Genomic DNA, 25,082 nt, shown 5'->3' with positions numbered 1-25,082 from the left:
TTAAACTAGTCTCAGATTAAAGTAATGAATCTAATGACTAAAAATTAAAAAATATGTTGACAGTCTTAATTACAATTATCAGTGAAGGACAAAATTTGTAAAGAAATTAAACTGTTCAAAATAAAAGATTAGTCTTTGACTTCTGATATGTGATTGTATTAAATGGTCACTACCCGTTTATTTCACAATATATTCTGAAGAATCATTTAATAGAGATTGTCTCTTCCATAAATTGAGACTCTCTCAGTAATGAGGTAAGGGAGCAGGAAGTTCTAGGCAAGGAAAGCTTTGCAATATTTGAATTACAGTGGGAATTACGTTGAAGGAAACATGATTTGATCATGTGCATCCTGAAGCTAAGTAAATTTTTGCAAATTAGAAAATGGATTAGTAAAATATTTTGAAAATTTCACAAAAAAATCAATTTCAGTTATCTAACGACATGAAAAAAATACTACAAATGCAGGCAAATACATAAATAACCTTCACCTGTCACAGAACAAACACTGTAGTATTTCAATGTAGGCTCATTCAAGGAGAGTTTACTTGTATATGAAATTATTCCAGCATCTACATAAATGTAGAAAAATTACATCTGTCTTTGACTCTCATGCTTAGGTGACTTATTAATGATTCCGTTATGGCTACACTGGCACCCACCTAAAAACATAAGACTATAAAAAACAAAATCAGTAGTATCCAAAGAAATGGCATATACAGGCACAGAGTATAGAGAAATTTGATTTTTTTTTTAAACTCACACTGAATGTCAAAGATCCTTTACTTTTACTATAATGTAATTATAATATTAATAGTCCCAGACATTTACTGTTTCACAAGAATTTGATATGTGCAAAGAAATGCTGAAAACATCAATTTTAGCTCTGACATTTCATTACACTACCAGTACATTATAGCCCCCAGGTTACAGTATAAAAAAAATCTATAATATTATGCATGTTCCAAGGTTGAAAGAGTGCTTAGTTTTTAGAACATTTCATTAAAGGCAGCCCTATTTAAAGATGAGGTATGAAAGACCATGGGCCTCTTGTTGCCCAGACTGGAGGAAAATAGGAATGTTTCAGAAATAAACCACAAGACTGGACAGGGGCTCATACTTCCGTCCTGAAATCTGCTATTTTCCTTCCTATCTCTTCAAATTTGCTAGTAATATGGTCATGTCACTAAGTCAATAATTAATGGTTAGGGGTCCAATGAACCTGAAGCAAGCTCAAGACACTTCTAAATGTTTCTCTCATAATCCTTAAAACATTTTAATAATAAAGGATAAATTTTAAAATATGTTACCTTAAAATGTGCGCTACAACAGCAGGCCCATACCAGTCTCCAGCTGTTTTCCCAGACTTCTTTCCATATTCTATTAGCTGATGCAAGCCAAAAGATGCTGGTGGAGAATCTCCAAACCAAGAGATTATTTTTCTATGATAAATTTCATCTCTCATTTCACTGTCATAACAGTCTCTCTTTAGTGCTTCCTTATGATTGTTAGACAGGACCTTGGGTTCTCTCTCTGCTGTAAGTGGTGCTTCAAATGATGCAGTCAGCTTTTTTACTGTGTGGCTTGCCCATGATTCAGAGTCTGAATTTTCAATGTTCAATGCAGCCGGCCAGGTCCAGGCTGCAACAAAATGTTTTTTTAAACATGAGGGAAAGCTGTAAAACTCAACAGTTTAAATCTTTCTGCATAAATACCACAAAAGTGCCTATTTTTAATAAGGCCAATCTATGCTTTACTCAAACATGCAAATACTGCTGATGTGTACATAGGCAAAGAAAAAAGGTCAACTGCAGTACAATGGAATTGTTCTATTTTTCTTTGTGTGGGAGAGAGGGGGAAATAACTAAAAACACCAGCCACATTACATTTCATTCTTAGCCATGAATCCTAACAAGACTTTCCAAAAGAGACTATAACAGACTCCGCAAACTGAGTTAGGTTACAAGATACAGACTAGGGAAATTTACATATAATCAACACAGTAAGCTTATTATTTTAATACATGTAAAAAAGTTCAACTGACAGTTATTCAAGTCAAAGCCTTTTTCTTTTTTGTTGATTTCTGAAACAAGTTTATAGAGAAGAATTTTTTTTCTCCTTTAAAAACAGAGATGAAGAATTCTTATTCTGTGAAAAGAAGAACCATTCTCCCAAACATAAATTTTCAAAATGTCCATCAGTCAAAAAAGGTCAACAGTGACACTTCAGCAGATACAATCTTGATGTCTGTCTATACTAGAAAACAGAATTCTTCCAATATAGTCTATTGTAGCAAAGCATCTCTAGTCCACATTTCTAGCATTGCTTTTTCTGTAGCTGTTCACGTGTCTACACGAGCTCCCTACTTTGAAGGGTACGTGATAAGTAAGGTGTCGGAAGATTGTTAATGAAGTGCTGTGGTGCATATGTAGCACTTCATTAAGCTAATTTTCCCCTGCGGCAACTTTGAAGTGTTAAAGTCAAAGGAGTAAAGGGACTTCAAAGTTGCCTAGACTCTTCGAAGTACCGGCGGGTTAGCCATGGTTACACGCGAGCTGGCACTTCGAAGTTGCCACAGGGGAGAATTAGTTTAATGAAGTGCTACAGCAGTGATTTGGGAAGAAACCTTTATACATCTGAGTCTGAGTGACAGATGCGGTAAACATGTTCAAACTATATGTTCACATATCTTATGATTATGATGATCTTTTCAAGGAATTCAATCCCTGCTGCAGAGCTGTGCACTCTTTCATTAAAAATAACTGGATTCTAGCTTTAATGAAAAGGAACCTAAAAATATACAAGAATAAACACCAAGATTGTGGCCACACTTGGCCAAAACTTCGAAATGGCCATGCTAGTGGCCAAACTGAAGAATACTAATGAGGCACTGAATATTCAGTTCAGCACCTCGCTAGTACTCTTCAATTTGGCCATTAGCATGGCCATTTTGAAGTTTTGGCCACATGTGGCCACAGCCCAACACAGTGCCATAGCTCTGAATTTTTAGAGCTGTGTCAGACTGTCTACAAGGTGTGAACTCTATGAAGTGAAAGGAGTAGAATTCTCATACCTAAAGGGGACTATTTAAATGACAGATTAAATTATTTCACTGATGATCATTTTAATATATAGCTGCAGTTTCTGTTCTCAGTTCACAATCTCCAACTGCTTGCTATGCCTGCTCAGCTGCTAAAAGGCTAAACTGACATTAGCCAGATCCTATAACCTCTTCCAGCTTCTCCCAGTAACTACTATGATGCAGGGATGTGTCTTCAATACAAAATTCTGCTGCATATCAAAACTTGTTATTGGGATGATATCTGAATTTCGTATAAAAATAAAAATACTATTCCAACTGTATTATTTGTATTTATAAAAATCTCTATTTGAATCTGAAATTGCTGAAGAGCTTTCATCAGAGTGCCATGGAATCCAGCAGCCCTTGATTAATACAAATCCATCTGCAAGTAATACATCTGATAATACTGACATCAGAAAATTGCAACCTGACATCGAAATTTGCTAAGTAGTGTATTTTCATTTTTTCATGGTGGTAGATGTAAAGTGAACATTCCAGTGATCACTTGTAAATTTTAAGTAAAATCCAGTCAGCTTACTTTTAAAAAAAAAAAAAAAATAGTTTTGTTTGGCCTTAAAATGCATCACATTTTCAGGAACTAGAGTGACCAGAATGTGCACTGCATCTGAATATAATGTTCTCCATTGCACTTTGTCCAATGCATATACCAAATAGAGTATGGGCAGAAGAAAACTGAGGAAGCCATTGATGGAACTATAAATGGTGGTACAGGCATATATGAGGTCTTTGTTGTTCCCATTAACTCAGAAAGCAGATGCATAGCTGTATGGCTCCTGGGGGAAGGTGACAAATAAGAGAGGGATGTATCACGAGGGAATCACTGCTAAAAAGGAGAGTTGCTGGAATGAGGCCGCTACCAGTAGCAGAAGTCAGCCTGGCTGCTTCTCCTCCTTGCTCTCAGATGCTTTTACAGACCTCTAGTCTCTTCTTCCCAGTAAAGAGCCTTGAGGCTTGTAAAAACAACTGGATCTGAGAAGACAAAAGAACTGCTAGCTCTGTCACACCAACAAGCATACCCTGTATCACAGTTTGATAATACCTGTCTTAACATATATAACAAAAACAGATTTCAGTCATAGGAAGTGACTTACTAAACTCTGGTTTCATAATAACCCTTCAGAAATTCAGAAATGAAAAAAAAATGCAAATGTAAATATTACAGATTACTGAAATGGACTTCGCCGATTCTAGACCTTGACAGCTCAAGATGACATATTTGTGCACATACCACAAAATTAAATGCAAAACCTTGTAAAACATAAAAATTAAAAATAGAAATTTATTGACAATACCATTCTGTGATATTTGGAGTGTTTCATGTAGCTGTGGAACGATAAGCATTTTAGCTAATAGAATCACAGAATCATAGAATACTAGGACTGGAAGGGACCTCGAGAGGCCATCGAGTCCAGCCCCCTGCCCCAATGGCAGGACTAAGTACTGTCTAAACCATCACTGATAGACATCTATCTAACCTGTTCTTAAATATTTCCAGCGATGGCGATTCCACAACCTCCCTTGGCAATTTATTCCACCGTTTGACAGTTAGGAACTTTTTCCTAATGTCCAACCTAAACCTCCCTTGCTGCAGTTTAAGCCCGTTGCCTCTTGTTCTATCCTCAGAGGCCAAGAAGAACAAGTCTTCTCCTTATGACTCCCTTTTAGATACCTGAAAACCGCTATCATGTCTCCCCTCAATCTTCTCTTTTCCAAACTAAACAAGCCCAATTCTTTCAACCTTTTTTCATAGGTCACATTCTCTAGATCTTTAACCATTCTTGTTGCTCTTTTCTGGACCCTCTCTAGTTTCTCCACATCTTTTTTGAAGTGTGGTGCCCAGAACTGGACACAATACTCCTGCTGAGGCCTAACCAGTGCAGAGTAGAGCGGAAGAATGACTTCTTGTGTCTTGTTCACAACACACCTGTTAATGCATCCCAGAATCATGTTTGCTTTTTTTGCAACAGCATCACACTGTTGACTCATATTTAGCTTGTGGTCCACTATAAACCCTAGATCCCTTTCTGCTGTAGTCACTCCTAGACAGTGTCTCCCCATTCTATATGTGCGAAACTGAATGTTCCTTCCTAAGTGGAGCACTTTGCATTTGTCCTTATTAAACTTCATCAGACCATTTCTCCAACTTATCCAGATCATTTTGACTTATGACCCTATCCTCCAAAGCAGTTGCAACCCCTCCCAGCTTGGTATCATCTGCCAACTTAACAAGCTTACTTTCTATGCCAATATCTAAATCATAGATGAAGATATTGAACAGAACTGGTCCTAACACAGACCCCTGCAGAATCCCACTGGTTATACTTTTCCAGCAGGATTGAGAACCATTAAGAACTACTCTCCAAGTACAGTTATATCCAGCCAGTTATGCACCCACCTTATAGTAGCCTCATCTAAATTGTATTTGCCTAGTTTTTTTTTTTTTTATAAGAATATCATGCGAGACCGTATCAAATGCTTTACTGAAGTCTAATAGTGGCATTTAAGTTTTGTTTTTGTTAATACATTATTAAAAAATCTCTAGAAAAAGAATCCACAATCAAATAAAAGATTTCATATGATGATTTAAACACAATACATTTCATTTATCCCAATTTCATCATAAGCTTTACTAAAAATTTACTATCCCCTGGGGGCAGTAAGATGACAGAACACTTTCATGTAGACAACATGTCTCCCTTCCCAATACGGAGGGGTTCCCACAGAAATGCGGGAGCCTGGTAGCTCCAAAGTAGTGCAGTACTTTATGCGTAAGTGACTATATATGGTGGCCAGTACAAGAATTATCTGAGTATGATTAAAAAAAATACACTTGACATTAAGACTAGCCAAGACCCTTTTGTCTGTCACATTAAACTGGGCCGCCCATACAGCCTCACCTGCAAATTCATGTTTAATCCTGATTATACAGAATTTTTTTAAAAATTAAATAAAAAAATATGAGCAACAAAAGCTGTATATATGGGGACACTGGACTGAGAGCAGGGGATATACCTTCTCCAAACACAATAAATTCATATATTTGGATTTTGGGGTTAGGGCAGATGTCACAAGTTAATATTTCATGAGTAGACAAAGTGCTTATAACAGGAAGAATGTTAGGTAGGTCAACTCCACTGCTTTTGCTACTGGACCACCAAAGAATAATTGTATTTTCTGGTGTGGCAAGTTTGGGGCTTTATAAATAGAACCACCATGGAAGATCTTGGGTTTTGGGTTACACAGTATTTGCCCTGTAAGTACAAAATGTTATTGAACTGTACCTTCAGAATGCTGTATTTTGTATTTTTCAAACTAATATAGCCCTCTTACACCATCAGATGGCTGAGTAAACAAAGCAACACACTCCCTGGCAAAGTCTGGGACTGTTTGGGTTGAAAGGCCTTCAACAATGGGAACAGCCAACCCAACACAGGAATTGATATATCTATGGAAGGAAAGAGGATGTTATACTGAGAAAATGGCTGATTGTAGACCTAGTGGGATTGTTACAAACTGTATCGTAAGAGATCTCTTTGTATTTCCAGTCCATCACTTCTTGAGTTTCAAAGGACTGGGGATAGTGTGGGAGGTAATATGTTCAGCCCCTGAAAGCAACCCATTTTTCCAAAGGAGACAGTGATTGTATGACAGTACAGCTTCAAAGAATAAGGCTAAGATAAGAAAACAAAGGGAAGCAGAAAGACTTTTCCAAGCCCTCCTGGGAAAAAAAAAAAATAGTGAATGATACAGAAAATAGATTACAAACTACTTCTGTTAGCCCACACTCATGATACCAGAACAAAAGAAAACCGAAAGGTAACAAATTTAAATCTAATAAAAGGAAACAGTTTCTTCACATAACCCACAATCAGACAATAGCACTCATTAGCACAAGATATCGCGGTCAAGAACCTAGCAGGAACCTAACAGGATTGAACATTTGCAAGAACAGCAAAAATATGCAGTAAAGGTTGAGTTTTATTTTTAAGTTCAGAGTTTTGAAATGGCTACAAACTCTCATACTTTTGCCATATGTTAATATCTGGATAATAAAGGTTAGAAAAGTTTTCATTATGGACAAAACTAACTTCTGCATTGTTTTCCTGCAACTTCCTCTGAAGCTGCTAGTATTTCACCATCATCAGGAATTGGTTCCTGGACTAGACAGACAATTGGCCTAAAGCAATTCCTATATTCTTAAAAATCAAGCAACCACTTTAATTAGCTAAGTTTAGTGAATGAATATGGGAAGGTTGACACATGCTTCTCATCATTAATAAAGAGCCACGTGCATTGATACTTTGTACCACTTCCTGCCAAAACCAAATATGATCTATTCTTTATACTTACCTCTACCAAGAAAATGAAGTACGAGCCCTTGAGCCAGCAGCATCTGGCCAGTTCTCAGTGTACAACCCCAACCACAGTCTGTTGTTAAAGCAGAGTCTTTTATCTGAGGAAAATCCTCTCTGTAAGTCAACCATATTCTAGAAACAAAATCTTTACGAAACTCTTCTACATTTCCAGAAATGATTTTGTCGACTATATTTAAGTGGGATCCATCTGGAGAGAGTTCACTGGATTCTGCAAGACAGACAAGTTACAACTTTTAAATTAAATACCACAGGTCTTTTGTTAATATCATTACAATAGGATTACTTTGTTAAAAATATAGGAATCCCCTTGGAGACTACAGTATCTCCTCAGCAACAAGAAGGGAAACCTGAGGAGACACATAAAAGGTATGTAGCAGCTGAAACAAAGAATGATTCAGACAGCAGCTGTCACTTGAAATGGCCATTTTAAGGCTGCAGCTGCTTGGTCCTGCTAAATATAATGAACAAGCCAAGAAAGGCATACTGGGAAAATGGTTCCCATACGAGGGTAAATTTGCATAGGGAAGATTTAAAGAGGAAATTATCAAGGAAGGTGTTACTTTGATGTTGGTATTACTATATAATTCTAACGAACAAAGCTGAGTTTATGCTATATTTTTGATTAAGCATCAGTACCCATTTTACAGATCAGTGTAGATTATATCAAGCATAGATTATAAAACTTCTGCAATGAAGAATGAAGTCTGATTTGACAATGACTAGGTGCTCTAGTCTATGGTCGCAGCTACACATAAAAGCGGATCAATCTTTTGATCCACTCTGTTGAAAAAAGGGCCCCCTGGAGCATCTACACAGCATTTTTGCCAACAGTTTCTGTTGATAAAATGCATTTTGTGTGTTGATGTTCTGACAAAACTCTCTAGTGTAGACATAGCCTATGTGTAAACAATGGGATGAGCAGGTATAAAGACTAGTTTTGGAAACAAACTGAGAATGTTTTAGCTTTTCCATATTTAAATTGTGAACTTGAATTATCTACTAATAAAAGCCTTTCGCAGATTACCACCAAGTAATTCACAAAGTACTGCCAAAATGAGATTAGAACTAATTAAATCCTTGCACTTACCATCAGTCTTGAAATGGTAACATTTGCCCAGCAAGAAGACAGCAGAATTTCTGCTAAAGTAAGTTTTTGTTTTCAATACCCAACCTAAAGGAGATACAAAGTAAACAAAGTTTGTGGCTGAACTATTTCAAAACATTTCCAAATATACAAAAAGTCATACAAAAGAGCAAGAATATGAAACATCTCATTGGAACTGGAATTATTTTATAGATACAATCTGTTTATATTATTCAATTCTTATAAGAAAAATTGAGCAGATTTATAGTCAACAAGAATAAAGTAACTTAGCCCTTGAAAATACAGTATTACCCACAGAAAATGTTAATGCAATTTTCAAGTTGCATAGGTAAGTAGTGAAGGTGTGAAATAGAAAAGTTAAGCTTAAACATTGCTAACTCTGCTTTTTTGCATGCACTCGTTACTATACAGATTGTGCTCCCCCCAATTACTATATTAAAAACACGCAAGTTAAGCTTCCAACAGAAATAACAGAACAGTCAGGTTCCACATTCTTCAAGTTTATTGTATACATTTAGCCACAAGATGAATATTTGAGGGGAAAAAAAAGAATAAGTGTGTGTGTGCGCACAAAATGGGTAAGTTAACATTGCCGTAAGAATTTCAATTCTTACATACTTCATTGAGAAGCAGAATAATGTAATGTATAGCTGAAATGGATAGAAATAAGGTTGTATGTTGACACGAAACTGTTGCATCTCTTGACTTAAATATTTAATATTACCAAACATGTGCACCAACTGCACCCCATTAAGATCTCCACCCCACACCAAACACACAGTCTTCACTCAAAAGTAACTGCTGCTGACTTACGATGGAAATTTTCACCTCAGACCTAGAAGGGAAATGGGAAGATTAAGGTAAAAGCTGATCTGGGGCTGGAAGGATGCAAGTTTGAAAGCGAATTAGTCTTGACAAGGTTTTGACTGTTTTTGAGAGATAAGAGACAAAATCCACACCACATTGACTTTGACAGAGACAGGATTTGACTCAGTTTTAGGTTTTTCAGAATACCATAGTTTTAGAAAGAAAGGCCTCTTCCATCTATGTGCCGTACATATGCTACAGTAACATAGCTGTCATAGTCTGGATATAGCCCGATAGCCCACAACTACTTTGTTTAAGAGCCTATACAGAAAACTTATGTCATATATGGTTAATGTCAATCCATTTTTCTGCTCTAAATCAGTCATTTGAAAAAACAAAAAAATATGTAAATGAGATTTTCCAGATTGTTTATTATTAAGTAGAAATTGGTTTCGAAGTCCAAATTACATTTTTGATTAATACACTCTCTCCCCGCAATACCCTGCCCCGCAAAATCAGTGGCAAAACTATTGACTTTAACGGAGTCAAGATGTTAGCCATTTTCACTTACTATATTTCACGTTGTGCCATGCAGACATAAACTTGGATTTTAGCTTTTCCACTTCATCTGTCCCTGTGGCCTCCATATTCATATTCTAGAGGAAAAGCCATCACTGTCTTGCAAGACATTAATTTGTTACTGTAAAAACAAAAAAGGAAACAGCTATGGGTATAAAGTATACAATGTATAGCATCACCAGCATTCTTAGGTACTTAACCTTAATATAACCAAAAACAACAATAAACCTTCAGAACCCCCCACTTCCATGGTTGAAAAATCAAATCACATGTACTATGAATAACACAGAATTCCAAGTATACAACAAAACTACTATACAAAGCTAAATAAAATATGCTCGCCATCAGCCTTTCAGTCCATAAACGGATCTAGCCAATGGTTTTCAACCAGTGTGCAACTATTCAAGTGTGCCATGAAATTTTGTCAGTTTCCCATCACCCTGGCTCTTTACAGAGCCACCCCGGAGGGACTTGATGACCTTGGGCCAGCTGGGGCTCAAGCAGCAAAACTGCTGAGTCCCAGCAGGCATGGGTTCCATCAATTCCTGGCAGGGGCCCATCAATTCCTCTCTCCCCCCCCACCCCAAATAGCTCTTTGCAGAGCCTATGTGAGGGGAAATGCTGACTGTGCAGGATCCCATTTACACTGTGAGGCAGGTGAAATACTGATTCCTGGCCTAAACAAGCTCGCAGGGTGCCCGCCCGGTGGCAAGGGGGAGGACAGAAGCCTTGTGGAGCTGGGATGTGGTTTAAATGCTGCGTCCTGGCTCCAACAAGCTGAGTCTCAAAGGAGCATGCTTTCAGCGGTTATTCATTAACTCAGCATCCTTAGCATTGCATTGAGCAGCTCTTGAAAATTTGTCTGTGTTCACTGTCTAAGACAAACAAAACAAAAAGCAGTCAAGTGGCACTTTAAAGACTAGCAAAATAGTTTATTAGGCGAGCTTTCGTGGGACAGACCCACTTAGAAGCTGTCTGTCCCACAAAAGCTCACCTAATAAACTATTTTGCTAGTCTTTAAATTGCCACTTGACTGCTTTTTGTTTTGATAGTGTATAGACTAGCACAGCTCTCTCTCTATTACTAAGACAGTGTATTATGTTGTAGATTAGAAACATTAATGAATTTGATCCTTATTTAGCTTACTGCATGTGCTATTATGTTGCAGACCTCTCTAGTAAGATTGTAACCACAGTAAATGTAAGTACCTGACATTTATAAGCAATCAACTCAGCTGAAAAAAAGTTGTGGAATTGTCTCTTTGAAGTGTCTTGTGTAACAGAAAAGGTTGGGAACCACTGATCCAGACCAGACTAGTGTATGTGACTGCACATAAAAAATTCAATTTGTAATTAGAACAGAATCCTTGAATACCTATAAAAGAAAGAGTTTTCAGACTTTATTTTGCTCACATCTACAATTAAGACCTTGTACAAATAATATCCTGCCTTTATTTTTTGAAAGGACACTCAGTATTTGTTTCAGATATAAACAAGATCTTCCCAATTCAGAGAGGCTATGTCTACACTAGCCAAAAACTTTGAAATGGCCACGCAAATGGCCATTTCAAAGTTTACTAATGAAGCGATGAAATACATATTCAGCGCTACATTAGGATGCAAGCAGCTGCGGCACTTCAAAATTGATGCAGCTCATCCAGACGTGGCTCCTTTTCGAAAGGACCCTGGCTACTTCAAAGTCCCCTTATTCCCATCTGCTCTTTTGAAAAGGAGCCCCGTCTGGACGAGCCGCGTCAATTTCGAAGTGCCGCGGCCGCCCACATGCTAATGAGGCACTGAATATTTATTTCAGCACTTCATTAGTAAATATCGAAATGGCCATTTGCACGGCAATTTCAAACTTTTTGGCTAGTGTAGACACAGCCAGAGAGAAAGTATTGATGAGGACGTATCAGGTAGGAAGAGAGATGGGATGGAAGACAAAGAGGAAGGTGCTAAACTTGCAGAAGAAAAGGCAGAAAAGAATTACTGAAAATTGGTTGTGTGTGTAACAAAACTGACACTATTCTGTTATAGAAAATTACAGGAAAAATATCTCTAGAAAATATTGACAAAATATATATTGTTGCAAAATAATTTTACATCACTTCTAATCACATGTACAGGCTAACTGCAGTTTCCTTTCTGCTGTTTTGTACAAAAGAGGAAAACAGTTTTTTCCAGACCTAATTTTATGTAGTTATGTTCCTAGACTGCAATAATTTTTAGCAAAAAACTAATCTGAATACATAAAATTGTGGGAGCACCCATTTTCTTGTAAACTAATTCACTTAGGGTGCGTCTACACTAGGAACTAACTTTGAAGGTAGGCACTACATCAAAGTAGCCAGCAGAGAGTCTACACACATTTTTCCCTAACTTTGAAGTCCTTATTCCATTCCCAGGAATGGCATAGTACCCTACTTTGAAGTTTAACTTCAAAGTAGGGTGCGTATAGATGCTCCAATTTGAAGTTGTACTTTGAAGTAAACAACTTTGAAATTATTTTTGTAGTGTAGATACTACAAAAATAACTTGGAAGTAGAGAGTCCACGTACACCCTACTTCAAAGTTAAACATTGAAGTAGGGCTCTACTCCATTCCTGGCAATGGAGAAAGGACTTCAAAGTTGGGCTCCCTACTTCGAACTTAACGTCGAAGTAAGGGAAAATGTGTGTAGACTCTCCGCTGGTTACTTCGAAGTAGTGCCTAACTGAAGTCAGTTCCAAGTGTAGACGCACTCAATTTTTCTTTTTTTTAAAAAAAAAAAAAAAAAAAAAAAAAATCTACTTACAGGTTGTCAAGAAAGGGAAATTGAACCTTGGAATAAACAAACAATGAGAAATGCAGCATGTATTTACTAATATGTTAGAAGCGCTGCACAAGCTGATTCTGCTTTCAAATCCCCCATGTTGTCTTTATGATAAATAAAAGCTGCATATTTCCCTGATTATTTTCCTCTCCCTAAGCGGTCTGAGAACACCGAACAGCCTGTAGTCTGTCCATCGGTGCCACTTAATCAACAGGAAGAGAAGTTACTCACCTGTAGTAACGATGGTTCTTCGAGATGTGTCCCCGTGAGTGCTCCACAATAGGTGTCGGGCTCGCCCGGCGCCGCAGATCAGAATTCTTCTAACAGTTTCTATTGGATCGCGCATGCGCCAACGTGCGCCACTCCCTTGCACGCCCCTGGCCACGTGCGCGATCCAGTCCCCTCCAGTTCCTTGACAAACCGCCTCGGATGCTCCTGAAAAACATCAGACAGAGATTCCAAAGTGGGGAGGAAGGGCGGGTGGTGGAGCACCCACGGGGACACATCTCGAAGAACCATCGTTACTACAGGTGATTAACTTCTCTTTCTTCTTCGAGTGGTCCCCGTGGGTGCTCCACAATAGGTGACTATCCAGCAGTAACCCAAGTAAGGAGGCGGGTAATCGATTCATGTGCAGCTTGCCCCCGAGAGGACTGCTGTTGACAGACGGGTATCCTCCTCGAATACCCGATGTAGGGAATAATGCTTGGCGAAGGTGTCGTAGGATGACCAGGTCGCCGCTCTACATATGTCTTTTAACACGATGCCCTTGAAGAAGGCTGTTGACACCGCCACCGCCCTGGTGGAATGAGCCCTAGGCGGGGCCAGCAAAGGGGTCTTTCGAAGCTCGTAGCACATTTTTATACAGGACACGATGTGCTTTGAAATTCTCTGTGAAGAGAGGCCTTCCCCTTTTGACCTGGGAGCGAGAGACACTAGAAGCCTGTCCGTTTTCCAGAAGGACTTAGTTCTGTTTATGTAGAAGGCCAACGCCCTTCTCACGTCTAGGAGATGTAGGCGCGCCTCCTTGCTGGAGCTGTGAGGCTTCGGGTAAAACTAGTGGTTCGTTAAGATGGAACTCCAAAGAAACTTTTGGAACGAAGGCTGGGTGTAACAGTAAGGGTACCGGCCCTTTGAGAATACTGTGCAGGGTGGCATTGCATCACTGCTGCGAGCGAGCTCACCCTGCGGGCTGACGTAATCGCAAGGAGGAAGGTTGTTTTCATCGTAAGGAGTCGGAGGGGTACTGTGGCTAATGGTTCGAAGGGTGGTCCCGATAGCGTGCTGAGCACCAAGTCCAAACTCCACGACGGTGGAAGTGGTTTTCGAGGAGGGTACAGGTTTACCAGCCCCTTCAAGAACCTTGTGACGATAGGGTGGGCGAATACAGTGGGCCCTTCCTCTGTATGCTGAAAAGCTGATATAGCAGCGAGGTGGACCTTTAGCGAGGATGGAGAAAGCCTGTCTTGTTTGAGGTCCAACAGGTATTCTAGTATTAAGGTTGTAGGAACGTCAAGGGGAGCTAACTGCTTGGCGGAACACCAGGCTGTAAATCGAGTCCATTTCTGTTCATAAGTGCTCCTGGTGGAGGTCCTTCGGCTACACTCCAGGACTTGTTGTACTCCCTCCGTACACATGCTCTCTAAGGTGCTGAGCCATGGATTAACCATGCTTTAGACGCAGACCCTGAGGGTGCAGGTGCACTATGCACCCCTGAGCCTGCACGAGTAAGTCCGGTGCCACCGGTAGGGGAAGTGGTGGGCGATCTGACATGCACAGAAGCAAGGGAAACCATTGTTGCCGGTCCCAAGTTGGGACTATGAGTATCATGCGAGCTCTCTCCCTTCTGGCTTTCTGCAGAACCCTGTGGATAAGCGTGTGGGGGGAAACGTGTAAAGTAGAGGGCCCTTCCATGAAATCATGAATGCGTCCCGCAGGGACCCCCACCCTATTTCTGCTCTGGAGCAGTACCGGGGCCACTTCTTGTTGTACTGGGTGGCAAACAAAATCGACTTGGGGAAACCCCCATGTACGAAATATGCACCATAGCAGGTCGGAGTGGATCTGCCATTCGTGCGCGAGTGTGAAGCACCTGCTCAGCTGACCTGCCTTCACGTTGTGAGCGCCTGGCACGTACGAGGCTTTCAACGTTATGTTGTTGGCGATGCACCAGTTCCACAATCGGACTGCTTCTGCACATAGCGCACGGGATCGTGCCCCTCCTTGTCGATTGATGTAGAACATAGTAGAGGTATTGTCGGTATTGACCCTGACTACTTTGCCATGCAGGTAATCTCAAAAATGTCTGCACACGTTGAACACTGCTCTGAGTTCCAGTATGTTTATGTGCAGTGTCTATTACGCAGAGGACCATAGGCCTTGAGTCACCTTGCTGCCAATGTGCGCTCCCCATCCTATGTGGGAGGCATCGGTAGTAAGAAAAATAGAAATTTGTGGTTGGTGAAAAGGCACCCCCACTAGCAGATTCTTGGGATTTTCCCACCACACTAGGGATCTGCACACCTCTGTCGTGGGCGACACTACCTTGTGGACAGTATGGGATGCCAGTTTGTAAACACTCGCCAGCCAATGCTGCAGGCTTCGCATGTGTAACATGGCATTCTGTACCACAAACGTCGCTGCCGCCATGTGGCCCAACAGCTGTAGGCACGTTAGGACCGGCACCATGGGGCTGTACGCTATGACTTGCACCAGTGAGTTGATGGCGCAGAAGCGGGTGTTGGGCAGGTATACTCTTGCTGTGATAGAGTTTATGCATACCCCTATGAACTCTATATCTTGTGCGGGTTCGGTCTTTGACTTTGCGAGGTTGATAACTAGGCCCAGCGAAGTAAACATGTCCACGGTGACGCGTATCATGCGTAAGACATCTGCCTTTGAGGCCCCTTTCAGCAGGCAGTCATCCAGATATAGGAAAATAAACACCCCCTGTCTGTGCAGGTAGGCTGATACCACTGCCAGGGTTTTGGTAAAAACTCTGCGAGCCGAGGATAGGCTGAACGGAAGAACCCTGTACTGGAAATGTTCCCGGCCAACCATGAAGCGGAGGAAGCGTCTGTGTGCTGGGTGGATTGTTATATGAAAGTAAGCATCTTGTAAGTTGAGGGCTGCAAACCAGTCTCCATCATCCAGTGCCGTAAGTATGGAGGCAACTGTGATCATCCGAAAGCGTTGCTTGTGCAAGTAACGGTTGAGGCCCCGTAGATCCAAGATCGGCCTCCAGCCTCCTGTTTTCTTCTCCGTTAGGAAGTAGTGTGAATAAAAACCTTTCCCCTGGAATTGCTCCGGCACTCTTTCACCGCCCCTATGAACATAAGGTGATCCACCTCCTGCTTGAGCCTTGCCTCGTGGGCAGAGTCTCTGAGATGAGGCCTGGCGGGAGGCTTCGTCGGTGGAAGTGACTGGAAGGGGATTGCGTAACCCATGGCTATAATCTCTAGCACCCATCTGTCCGTGGTGATCTTTTGCCATTGGGAGTGGAACGGTCTGAGGCGATGATGGAACATGAGATGAGAAGTGGCATTGAGCGATGGTGTTGATAGTGCAGCCCCCGACATACCCGTCAAACTTGTTGTCTTTGGGCCTGCCCCGAGGATGTACAGCTTTGTTGAGAACGTCACCTGGGAGTTCTGTACTGCTGCTGCTGTTGATGGCGCCCTTGGTTGTAGCCTCGCTGATATTGAGCACACTGTGTTTGGTAAGCGTAGCATCTTTGCTGAGAATAAAATTTCTTCTTCTTGTATGGGGAAGTATGAATGCCCAAGGTTCTAAGTGCAGCCTTCGAGTCCTTGGTGGAGTGGAGGACCGAGTTGGTTGAGCCCGCAAACAGCTTTTGTTTATCAAAGGGAAGATCCACGATCTTCGCCTACAGGTCCCTGGGGATACCAGACATCTGGAGCCAAGATTCCCTACGCATGACCACTGCTGTAGCTGTTGAACGTGTCGCTGTGTCCGCCACGTCCAGGGCAATCTGGACTCCCGTCCGCGACGCTGCATAGCCCTCTTGAACAATCGCCTTTAGCACCGGCTTCTTGTCTTCCGGGAGTGAATCCATGAGGGGAGTAAGTCTGGAGTAATTGTCAAAGTTGTGGTTTGATAGGTGTGCCACGTAATTTGCCACTCTCAATAATAGAGTAGAGGAGGAATATACCTTCCTGCCAAACAGCTCTAGCTTCTTAGCATCTTTATCCGATCCCCACGATTTGTACTGAGACGCCTTCGACCTCTGCTGGGACAATTCGACCACCAAAGAATTTGGTTGTGGGTGACTAAAGAGGAACTCCATGCCCTTGGCTGGGACGAAGTACTTCTTATCCGCTCTCTTGTTCGTAGGCGGAATAGAGGCCGGGGTCTGCCATATGGTACTGGCTGACTCCATAATGGCTTCGTCCAGCGGGATAGCGATTTTGGACGAAGCCGGGGGTCTCAAATTTTTCAGGAGTTTATGATGCTTCTCCTGCAACTCTGCTATTTGAATGTCCTGCGTGAAAGCTACTCTTTTGAACAGTTCCTGCAATTGTTTAAGGTCATCCGGGGGGGAGACATCCCCAGGGGCCATGGCGTCATCTGGGGAGGATGACAAGAAACCACTGGGGTAAACCTCCCTCAAATCCTCTGGTTCCCACGGTCGATGATATACTTGCTCCCTGGAGGATTGTGAAGGAAGGTCCCAGGATTCTGGACCTAACTCCCCCTGAGACAACTGTATTCCCGTCCCAGAGCGAGAGTGCACACGGGGGTATTGAGAAGCAGGGGAGGACCTGCCCCTGGATCTAGACCTGCGGTGTCTGTGTTCAGCATGATGAGGACGACCATAGCAGCATGGGCAAGGGCCCGGTAATGGAGACCTGGACCACGATTGGAGAGTGTACGCATGATGTCTGGGAGAGCGGGACCTCTGCAACAACATAGATAATGGTGAAGCTGGTTTGTGATAGTACTCAAGGGGATCCGTGCCCAGAAATGGTGAAGGTGGCCCAAGCCATGGTGAAATTGGTTGGAGGAACGGAGAGGGAGGTCCTAGACAAGCCGGTGGAGTCACAGCCCGCCAGTGTGGCGTGTGTATCTCGGGGGGAGGACTAGGTGATAAGGGCAGCACAGCCCTGTCTGGAAATGGACTGCGGTGCCGAGCTTTTGCTTTTGCCTTGCCCCTCCCCTGCGGGGTGGGCGCCGCCCCTTTCCATGCCAGGGATCTCGGCCCCGTTGTCGGTGCCGCGCTCGACACAGTCAGCTGCGGTGCCGTGCGGGTAGCTTCCTCTGGCACCGGTAGGCTCCGTGCCGGGTGCCCCTGCGTCGTCAGTGCCGCGGGGGCCGGTGCTGCCTGCATCAGCGCCACTGATTCCAGAGCTTGCCTTGCTGGCGCTCGCGGCGCCTTGCGTGCCGTCTGTTGTGTAATCGGAGGCTCAGCTTCTGCCACATGCGCTGCCGCTTTCATGAGCTCGTGGCTGGGGATTCTGTGTTCCGCTCATCCTGCCCGCTGGGCCCGCTAGCAAGGATCGAGCTGGGGAGAGTTTCCTCCTCTTCTGCACCGAGGGGGTCAAAGAGGCTGCCTTCCTCTTATGCAACCCAGAGGGCCCTTCTGCGTGAGGCTTCTCTGGCAGTTCTGGCTGGAGAGCCTTATCAAACAAGAGCATTTTGAGCCTCATCTCTCTGTCTTTCCTGGCCCTGGCTGTAAGCTTAGCACAGTGAAAACACTTCTGGGTAACGTGTGATTCCCCCAGGCAGCGAATGCATTCACTATGCCCATCAGAGGCTGGCATAGCTTCGCAGCATGACTCACACTTCTTAAACCCCAAGGAGGCTATCGCGGTCAGTCTTTGCTGTTAATAGGGTACTTAGCCTGTAATCAGTGCCTTTTTACCCCAAAATAACAATCACCGCTTGTCCGCCCTCTCCTTCATTCCTCTTCTTTCTGCTAGCTGATATTCTCTCTCTCTCTCTTTTTTTTTTTTTTTTTTTTTTTTTAATAGTGACAAAAAAAACAAACAAACTACACTTAAAAACAACTATCTTATCTGACTCTGGCTTTAGCCTGAGTGGATTCCGTCTGCAGCCGACGGCGGCTGAGAAGGAACTGGCGGGGCCCAGATAGCGCACATGGCCGGGGGCGCGCAAGGGAGCAGCGTGCGTCAGCGCATGCACGATGCAATAGAAACTGCTAGAAGAATTCCGATCTGCGGCGCCGGGCGAGCCCGACACCTATTGTGTAGCACCCACGGGGACCACTTGAAGAAGAAAGACTGTACTTGAGCACCACAGCCGCCCAAATTGCACAGGTTTTGCCAATAAACAGAGGACTTCAGTTTCTGTGATTTTCAAACTGGTGCCTTTCACCAGAAATAAATTTATTACAAAAATACTTGGTTCAGGAGCATTTTCTTGCCCATGTCAAGTAGACTGGAGGTTTTAACAGAAAGCTGAAAGAATTAACACTTCCTGCTCCAAGACCAAACTTTTCAAGCCAAAAATGGATATTGGCAGTACAGGTACAACATAAAAGAGTCACTCACTCTGTCATTTGGCTAATTAAAATCATGCCAGATTACAGATGTTGCTGGATGAGAGAGTTCCAGATTAGAGAGGTTGACCTGTATTATGCACAGAAAATTCTGAAAGTGTTAATCAGGCTCCTATTGTTAAAAGTGTTTATGGGATTTTTGCTAACAGAGAATTTGTCTATCAATTAACAAACTCTAACCTGCCCTGATTTATGCATCACAAGCACAATTTCTAGAGAAATTCTGGATTCCAGGATTTTTATTGCTAGTGATGTGAGAAGTAGTAAGAATCCAGTTTGTTTTTTAAAAAGAAGCTCCACTTGCAGTAGTAACACTGTGCAAAATCTACACAGCATATGATAGGGACCAACTATGGAATGTCTTGATATTTTTACAATCACTTTTCTAACCAAAAATCACAAATGCACACAACAAACAAGGAATATTTCAGAACAGTAAACACGAGGACAAGTGAAGAGAACAAGCCTTTCTCTCAAATACAGAACATTTTATCCTTTCAGGACATAATGCCAAATAAAAGCTTTTGAAGGGCACATTTTTAGGAACTGTTTCAGATTATCTCTTAGTTCTTAAATTGGCAAAAATTAGTGCTAATTCTCCAAACTACATGTAAACAGAGGGATAGCTGTTTTAGTCTGTTTTCCCCAAAACAAGTTCTGTAGCACCTTACAGAATAACAGATATTTTGGAGCATAAGCTTTCCTGGGCAAAGAACCGGTTTGTCAGATGCATCAGTGGAGGTTCCAGAGAAGGGTCTAAATATACAGGCTCATGAAAAGGAGAGAGTCCCATCAAGAGAAAGGCCAGAGTTGACATGGTCAATTCAGTCAGGGAGGATGTGGCCCATTATCAGCAGCTAACGTGGAGGGGTGAACATCAAGAGAGGAGATACTGCTTTGGTAGTTGGCCAGCCACTCCCAGCCTCTTTTCAATCCTTGATTGATGGAGTCAAATCTGCAAAAGAATTGCAGCTCTGCAGTTTCTCTTTGGTGTCTGTTTTTGAAGTTTTTTGTTGCAGGGTGGCTACTTTTAAAATCTGTTACTGAGAGTCCAGAGAGATTGAAGTGTTCTCCTACAGGTTTTTGTATGTTACCATCCCTGATATTTGATTTGTATCCCTTTACTCTTCTATGTGGAGCCAGTCCAGTCTAGCCAGTGTATATGGCAGGAAGCATTGCTGTCACATGATGGCATATTGTATTAGCAGATGTGCAGTAAATGAGCCTCTGATGGTGTGATTGATGTGGGTAGGTCCTGTGATCGTGTCACAGGTGTAGATATGAGCAGAGCTGGCATGGACTACATGTGCTAGCTCATGGAGAGGACGGAGATACTGATTCATAAGAGATTTGTTTGCTCTAGAGCATGGGTGTCCAATGTTTTGGCTTGCCTGGGCCGCATTGAGTGAAGACAGTCTTGGGCCACGTACAAAATATATAATATAGTTAATGTATATAAATCATGTAATAATGTTAAAAGTTTACAATCTTGTGGGGCCACATTACTAGCTGTCCAGGGCTGCGTGCGGCCCGTGGGCCGCAGGTTGGACACACCTGCTGTAGAGGCTCTTGAATGTTAGCATCCAACAGCTGAAAGAATGAAGGGTGTCACATTGCATTGTTTATTCTCTTAAGCATAAAGAACTATTCACACATTTTATATTTTGTAGTACATATTATAACAAATGGGCATAATTTTTCATGCATTTATTTAGAAAGCATTACACACAGACATTCGCTACATGAATAGTTTACCAGCGCTGCTTTGAACGATGAGGACATGGAGAAGGGGAAGAAATAGATGAAAAACATCAAAGTGCATTTACTGACAAATGCAATTTGTTACTAATTTTTTTTAAAACCCTTAAAGTTCCTGAAAACTTTGCTTGATCACTCATCAACAGCAAGTGAACAGCTTTCTCTGGCAGGAAACAGGCTTAATTACTACTCAGTTGCTGCCAAATTTAAGCTCTTGTTTGAAGAGCTCAATTTTTTTTTTCTTACATGTAAGTAGTGCATTAATGCTATGCTTGCAGCACCACCGACCTTAACAGCAGCACACTGGTATCACTGCACTGTTACAAGGTCTTCCGCGTAGCTGCTCTTTGCTGGCAGCAGAGAGCTCTCCCACTGGCATAATTAGGCCACCCCCAATGAGCAGCAATAGCTTTGTTGGCAGAAGAGCATCTTCCACCAACATAGTGTTGGCCACACTTACATTTTTGTCAATGAAATTTATATCAGTTAGGGTATGGAGGGTGTTTTTTCACACCCAAACTGACCGACATTTTAACAATAAAAATGCTAGTGTAGACAAAGCCTAATTGGTCAAAAGGACAAATCTATCAACACTGTGTTTATACCACTGTTATCCTTAGTCTTCCTCTGTCCACTATTACCATTTCTCCCTTTTGTTTATTTAAAGCAGGGGTTCTCAAGCCTTTCCTGTGTCCCCCCCCGTTCCCTCCCCCGAGCATGCTGCTCAGCCCAGCTCTATCGCAACAATTGGTTTTCTTCATATAAAAGCAGGGTCAGGGTTAGAGGGTAGCAAGCAAGGCCATTGGCTCAAGCCACAGGAGCCTCTGCAAAACTACATTGCTCAGGCTATAGTTTCATCTTCAGAGAGTGGGACTCATGGTTCAGGCTTCAGCCCCATCTGGTGGTGCTTTGGCTTTCTGACCTGAGCGCCATCACATCTAGTACTGGTCCTGCTTGGCAGATCCTGTTAAACCTCCTTGCAGCCCCAGATCCCTAGTTGAGAATCTCTGATTAAGAGCTCCTCTACAGATACAGTGAAGAGGCAAAAATCACTCAGTGTAGAGAAAGGCAAGTTACAGCCCATGGGCCAAATTTGACCCACCAAGCTTTTTAATCTGGGCCAAGGCTTGTCCCTGCAGCAGGGTAGCACCACACAAAGTGGTGTCTACTCCCTAGGGGTCTTTGTGCTATTGGAGCAGGGCTTCACACACTGCCTCTGCACCCAGCAAAATATACTGGAAACTGGCCAATGGCAGGTGATAGACTTTGCTGAGGGGGGCAGTGCTGCCCAATTTCTCGGCTGCCATTGGCTGGTTTCTAGCAATATGAAGTAAGAGATTCTATTGAAGTCAGGGCACTACAGGAAACCTCCCCCCAGGACCCAGCAAAGAGCACCACATGGAAAAGCAAGCCATTTTCAGGAGTGTGAAGCTGGTGGTGGGCAGGGAAGTCTTCCTGAATGTCATTGGCTGGGAGCTACTCAGTAAGTGGTTCCCAAACAGCGCCTGCCTCTGGTATTCCACCTCCTCCTGCATCACAGCTCCATCCCAGACCCTGCACCCACTTCTACAGTCCTTCCCCAAGCCAGAATCCTCTCCTGCACCCAGACCCCCTCTCAGACCCTGCACTCCAATACCCCACCTCCAATGCCACAACCCCCTTCTTCACCCAGTCACCTACCCAGAGATCCCTTTTGCATCCAACCTCCATCCCAAACCCAACAACCTCTCCACAGAAAAGTGGCCACTTATCAAAACACTGAGGTGGCTCCCATCAAAAGTTAGTGGCCATCTATGGGATAACTTAATTTGGTTCAAGAACTGGCATAATGAATACCAATATAAGGCACTGTTTACCAATATAACTCTGTCAATACCCCACAGCTTTTACTGGTATAGCTAAGTTGTCAAACATTAACAATTAATAATCACAATAACAGTTATACCAATAAAACTTTTAAAGCAAGACACCGCCATTCCTTGGAAACTCTTCATAACAGAGATTATTCAACACAAAGCCCTGATCAAGATCTGGAGCGGCGTAATGTGGTCCAGATCTTGATTAAAGTCTCAAATGTTACCATAATAAATACTACAGGATTTCCACGGTTGTGGTACAGAGCATTGTTAGGAATACAAGTTTGACTATTACCTAGCTTAACCACAAGTCTCCAGGATTTCTAAATAGCTTATTTTCTGAAGAAGAAACGTGATTGCAAGGAGGGGCAGCTAAATTACATTCAGAGGGTGGAATGAATCTATACAGCAGCAGTGACTGCATTTTGTTGCTATTGACTCACCTTGCACTCTCTCTTCTCTGGCTCCACTCTTTCCGAAGGATGGTTTCCCTGGCTGGAAAAGCATGTTAAGATCTTAACCGGTTTCCCGTGCTCCCAAACTGAAACGGACACAAGACAACACCCGTCACTTCGCATCCCACCTCCGGCTAGGCTGGGGGAACAGAAACCAGCCTGCCTCACGGCGCGCCGGGGGGGGCGGGGTGGTCGTTCCTCTGCCGTGCGGTCAGCGTGGCGAGACCCTCAGGAGCCTCCTGTGGGCACCCCACGTGACAGGCGCTTCTCTCCATCCCCCTCCGCAGGGGGTCACATGGGAACTCGCCCGCGGCGGGGGGGGATATTTAGGACCTCTCCCCACACACACACCACCACAGAGACACGCCCCGTTGGAAGGGGCTTCCCCGGGAACCGCTCGCATCCCTCGGGGCGCTCGTTCCACTATCTCCTGCTGGCCTGACCCCCTAGGGCTCACAGGAGCCACGCTCGCCCCCTCCAGCCTGCGGGGGGTGGGACCACGGCACTCTCTCCGCCCGAACCGACGGAGGGGAACGGGGTTCCGCTTACCCCGCTCGGACTCCGCAGCCTGCCGGCTCTATCCGCTCACTGCAGCGCCGAGAACGATCTGACCCCTCGCGGCTGCCGTACGGCGCAGGAGGAGACCCAAGAGCTGTTACCGCCCAGCGCTCTGGAGCCTCCACTTCCGGTCGCCAGTCACGGGATGCCATCAGCCTCTGGACACGCCAGAGACTACGTGTCCCAGCATGCCTTGCTGCCGGTAGATGAGACGGCGCGTGCGCGGCATAGCAGTCGACGTAGTCTGGGGGATACCCCCTTTCTTGCTGAGGTGGTTGAGGGTTAAGTTTTGTGTCTGCCAGCCCCGACCGCTGGGTACGGTAGCTCCGCGTGGCCAGGAGGCGCCACCATTTGGCAGAGCCCGACTGAAGCCGGCGGACGAGGAGGCGCTGAGAGGCGCGGCCTGAGAGAAGAAACGCTCGTGAGGGAGGAAAGGGGGTGGTGCCTGCAGCCCCGCCGCGCCCCGCCCTTTTAAGGCGGTGCCGGGGGGAGCCTAGCGTGGAAGCTGCTTGGAGCTGCGTCAGCCCCGTGGGGTTGTCAGTAGTTGTTCCTAATTTCCAACCTACGCCTCTCCTTCAGATCACGCTCTTTGTTCTGCCATCTGTCACCACTCAGAACAGCCTGTCTCGATCCTGTATAGAGCCCCACTTTCAGGAAGCTGAAGGCTGCTAGCAAATCAGTCTTCTCTTCTGCAAACTAAATAAGCCCAAATCTCTCAGCTACTCCTTGTCGGTCATGTATGCCAGGTCTTTAATCATTGTCATTGCCCTCTGCTGAACCCATTCCAATGCATCCACATCCTTTCTGGGGGCGGGGGGGGGCAGAACTGGATGCAATACTGCAGATGTGGCCTCACCAGTGCCAGGTCGAGGGGAATAAAACTTCTCTAGATCTGCTGGAAATGCTTCTCCTAATGCGCCCCAATATGCCATTAGCTTACTTGGCTACAAGGGCGTACTGTTGACTCATATCCAGCCCATAATCCACTGTAATACCCAGGTCCTTTTGTGTTCCACTGCTGCTTAGTCAGCCAGTCCCCAGCCTGCAACAGTGCTTGGGATTCTTCCATCACAAGTGTAGCCCTTTGCATTTCTCCTTGTTGAACCTCATCAAATTTCTTTTGGCCCAATCCTCCAAT

At 43.6% G+C, this 25,082-nt stretch overlaps 1 protein-coding gene across 3 annotated transcripts in view; it reads right to left on the bottom strand.

Annotated features, from left to right (window-relative positions):
* Window positions 1–24,258, bottom strand: part of ATG4C (autophagy related 4C cysteine peptidase) — a 44,206-nt gene extending 19,948 nt beyond the window's left edge. Inside the window, exons 1-7 of one of the 3 annotated variants that reach the window (XM_075002335.1) lie at window positions 23,936–24,258; window positions 23,375–23,472; window positions 11,177–11,294; window positions 9,961–10,089; window positions 8,565–8,648; window positions 7,452–7,685; window positions 1,309–1,639 (exon numbers count right to left, since the gene is read on the bottom strand). In XM_075002335.1, coding sequence (XP_074858436.1) covers window positions 1,309–1,639; window positions 7,452–7,685; window positions 8,565–8,648; window positions 9,961–10,042 — 731 coding nt within the window. In that variant the 5' untranslated portion in view covers window positions 10,043–10,089; window positions 11,177–11,294; window positions 23,375–23,472; window positions 23,936–24,258. The remainder of the gene's footprint in view (window positions 1–1,308; window positions 1,640–7,451; window positions 7,686–8,564; window positions 8,649–9,960; window positions 10,090–11,176; window positions 11,295–23,374; window positions 23,473–23,935) is intronic. The other 2 variants (XM_075002333.1, XM_075002334.1) reach the window with 2 other exon arrangements.
* Window positions 24,259–25,082: the final 824 nt, after the last annotated feature.

Source organism: Carettochelys insculpta, chromosome 9 (assembly GCF_033958435.1).
Source record: "Carettochelys insculpta isolate YL-2023 chromosome 9, ASM3395843v1, whole genome shotgun sequence".
In the NCBI taxonomy this organism is placed as follows: Eukaryota; Metazoa; Chordata; order Testudines; family Carettochelyidae; genus Carettochelys; species Carettochelys insculpta.
The sequence above is the reverse complement of the archived record's forward strand: the minus strand, read 5'-3'. Positions and strand labels throughout refer to the sequence as shown.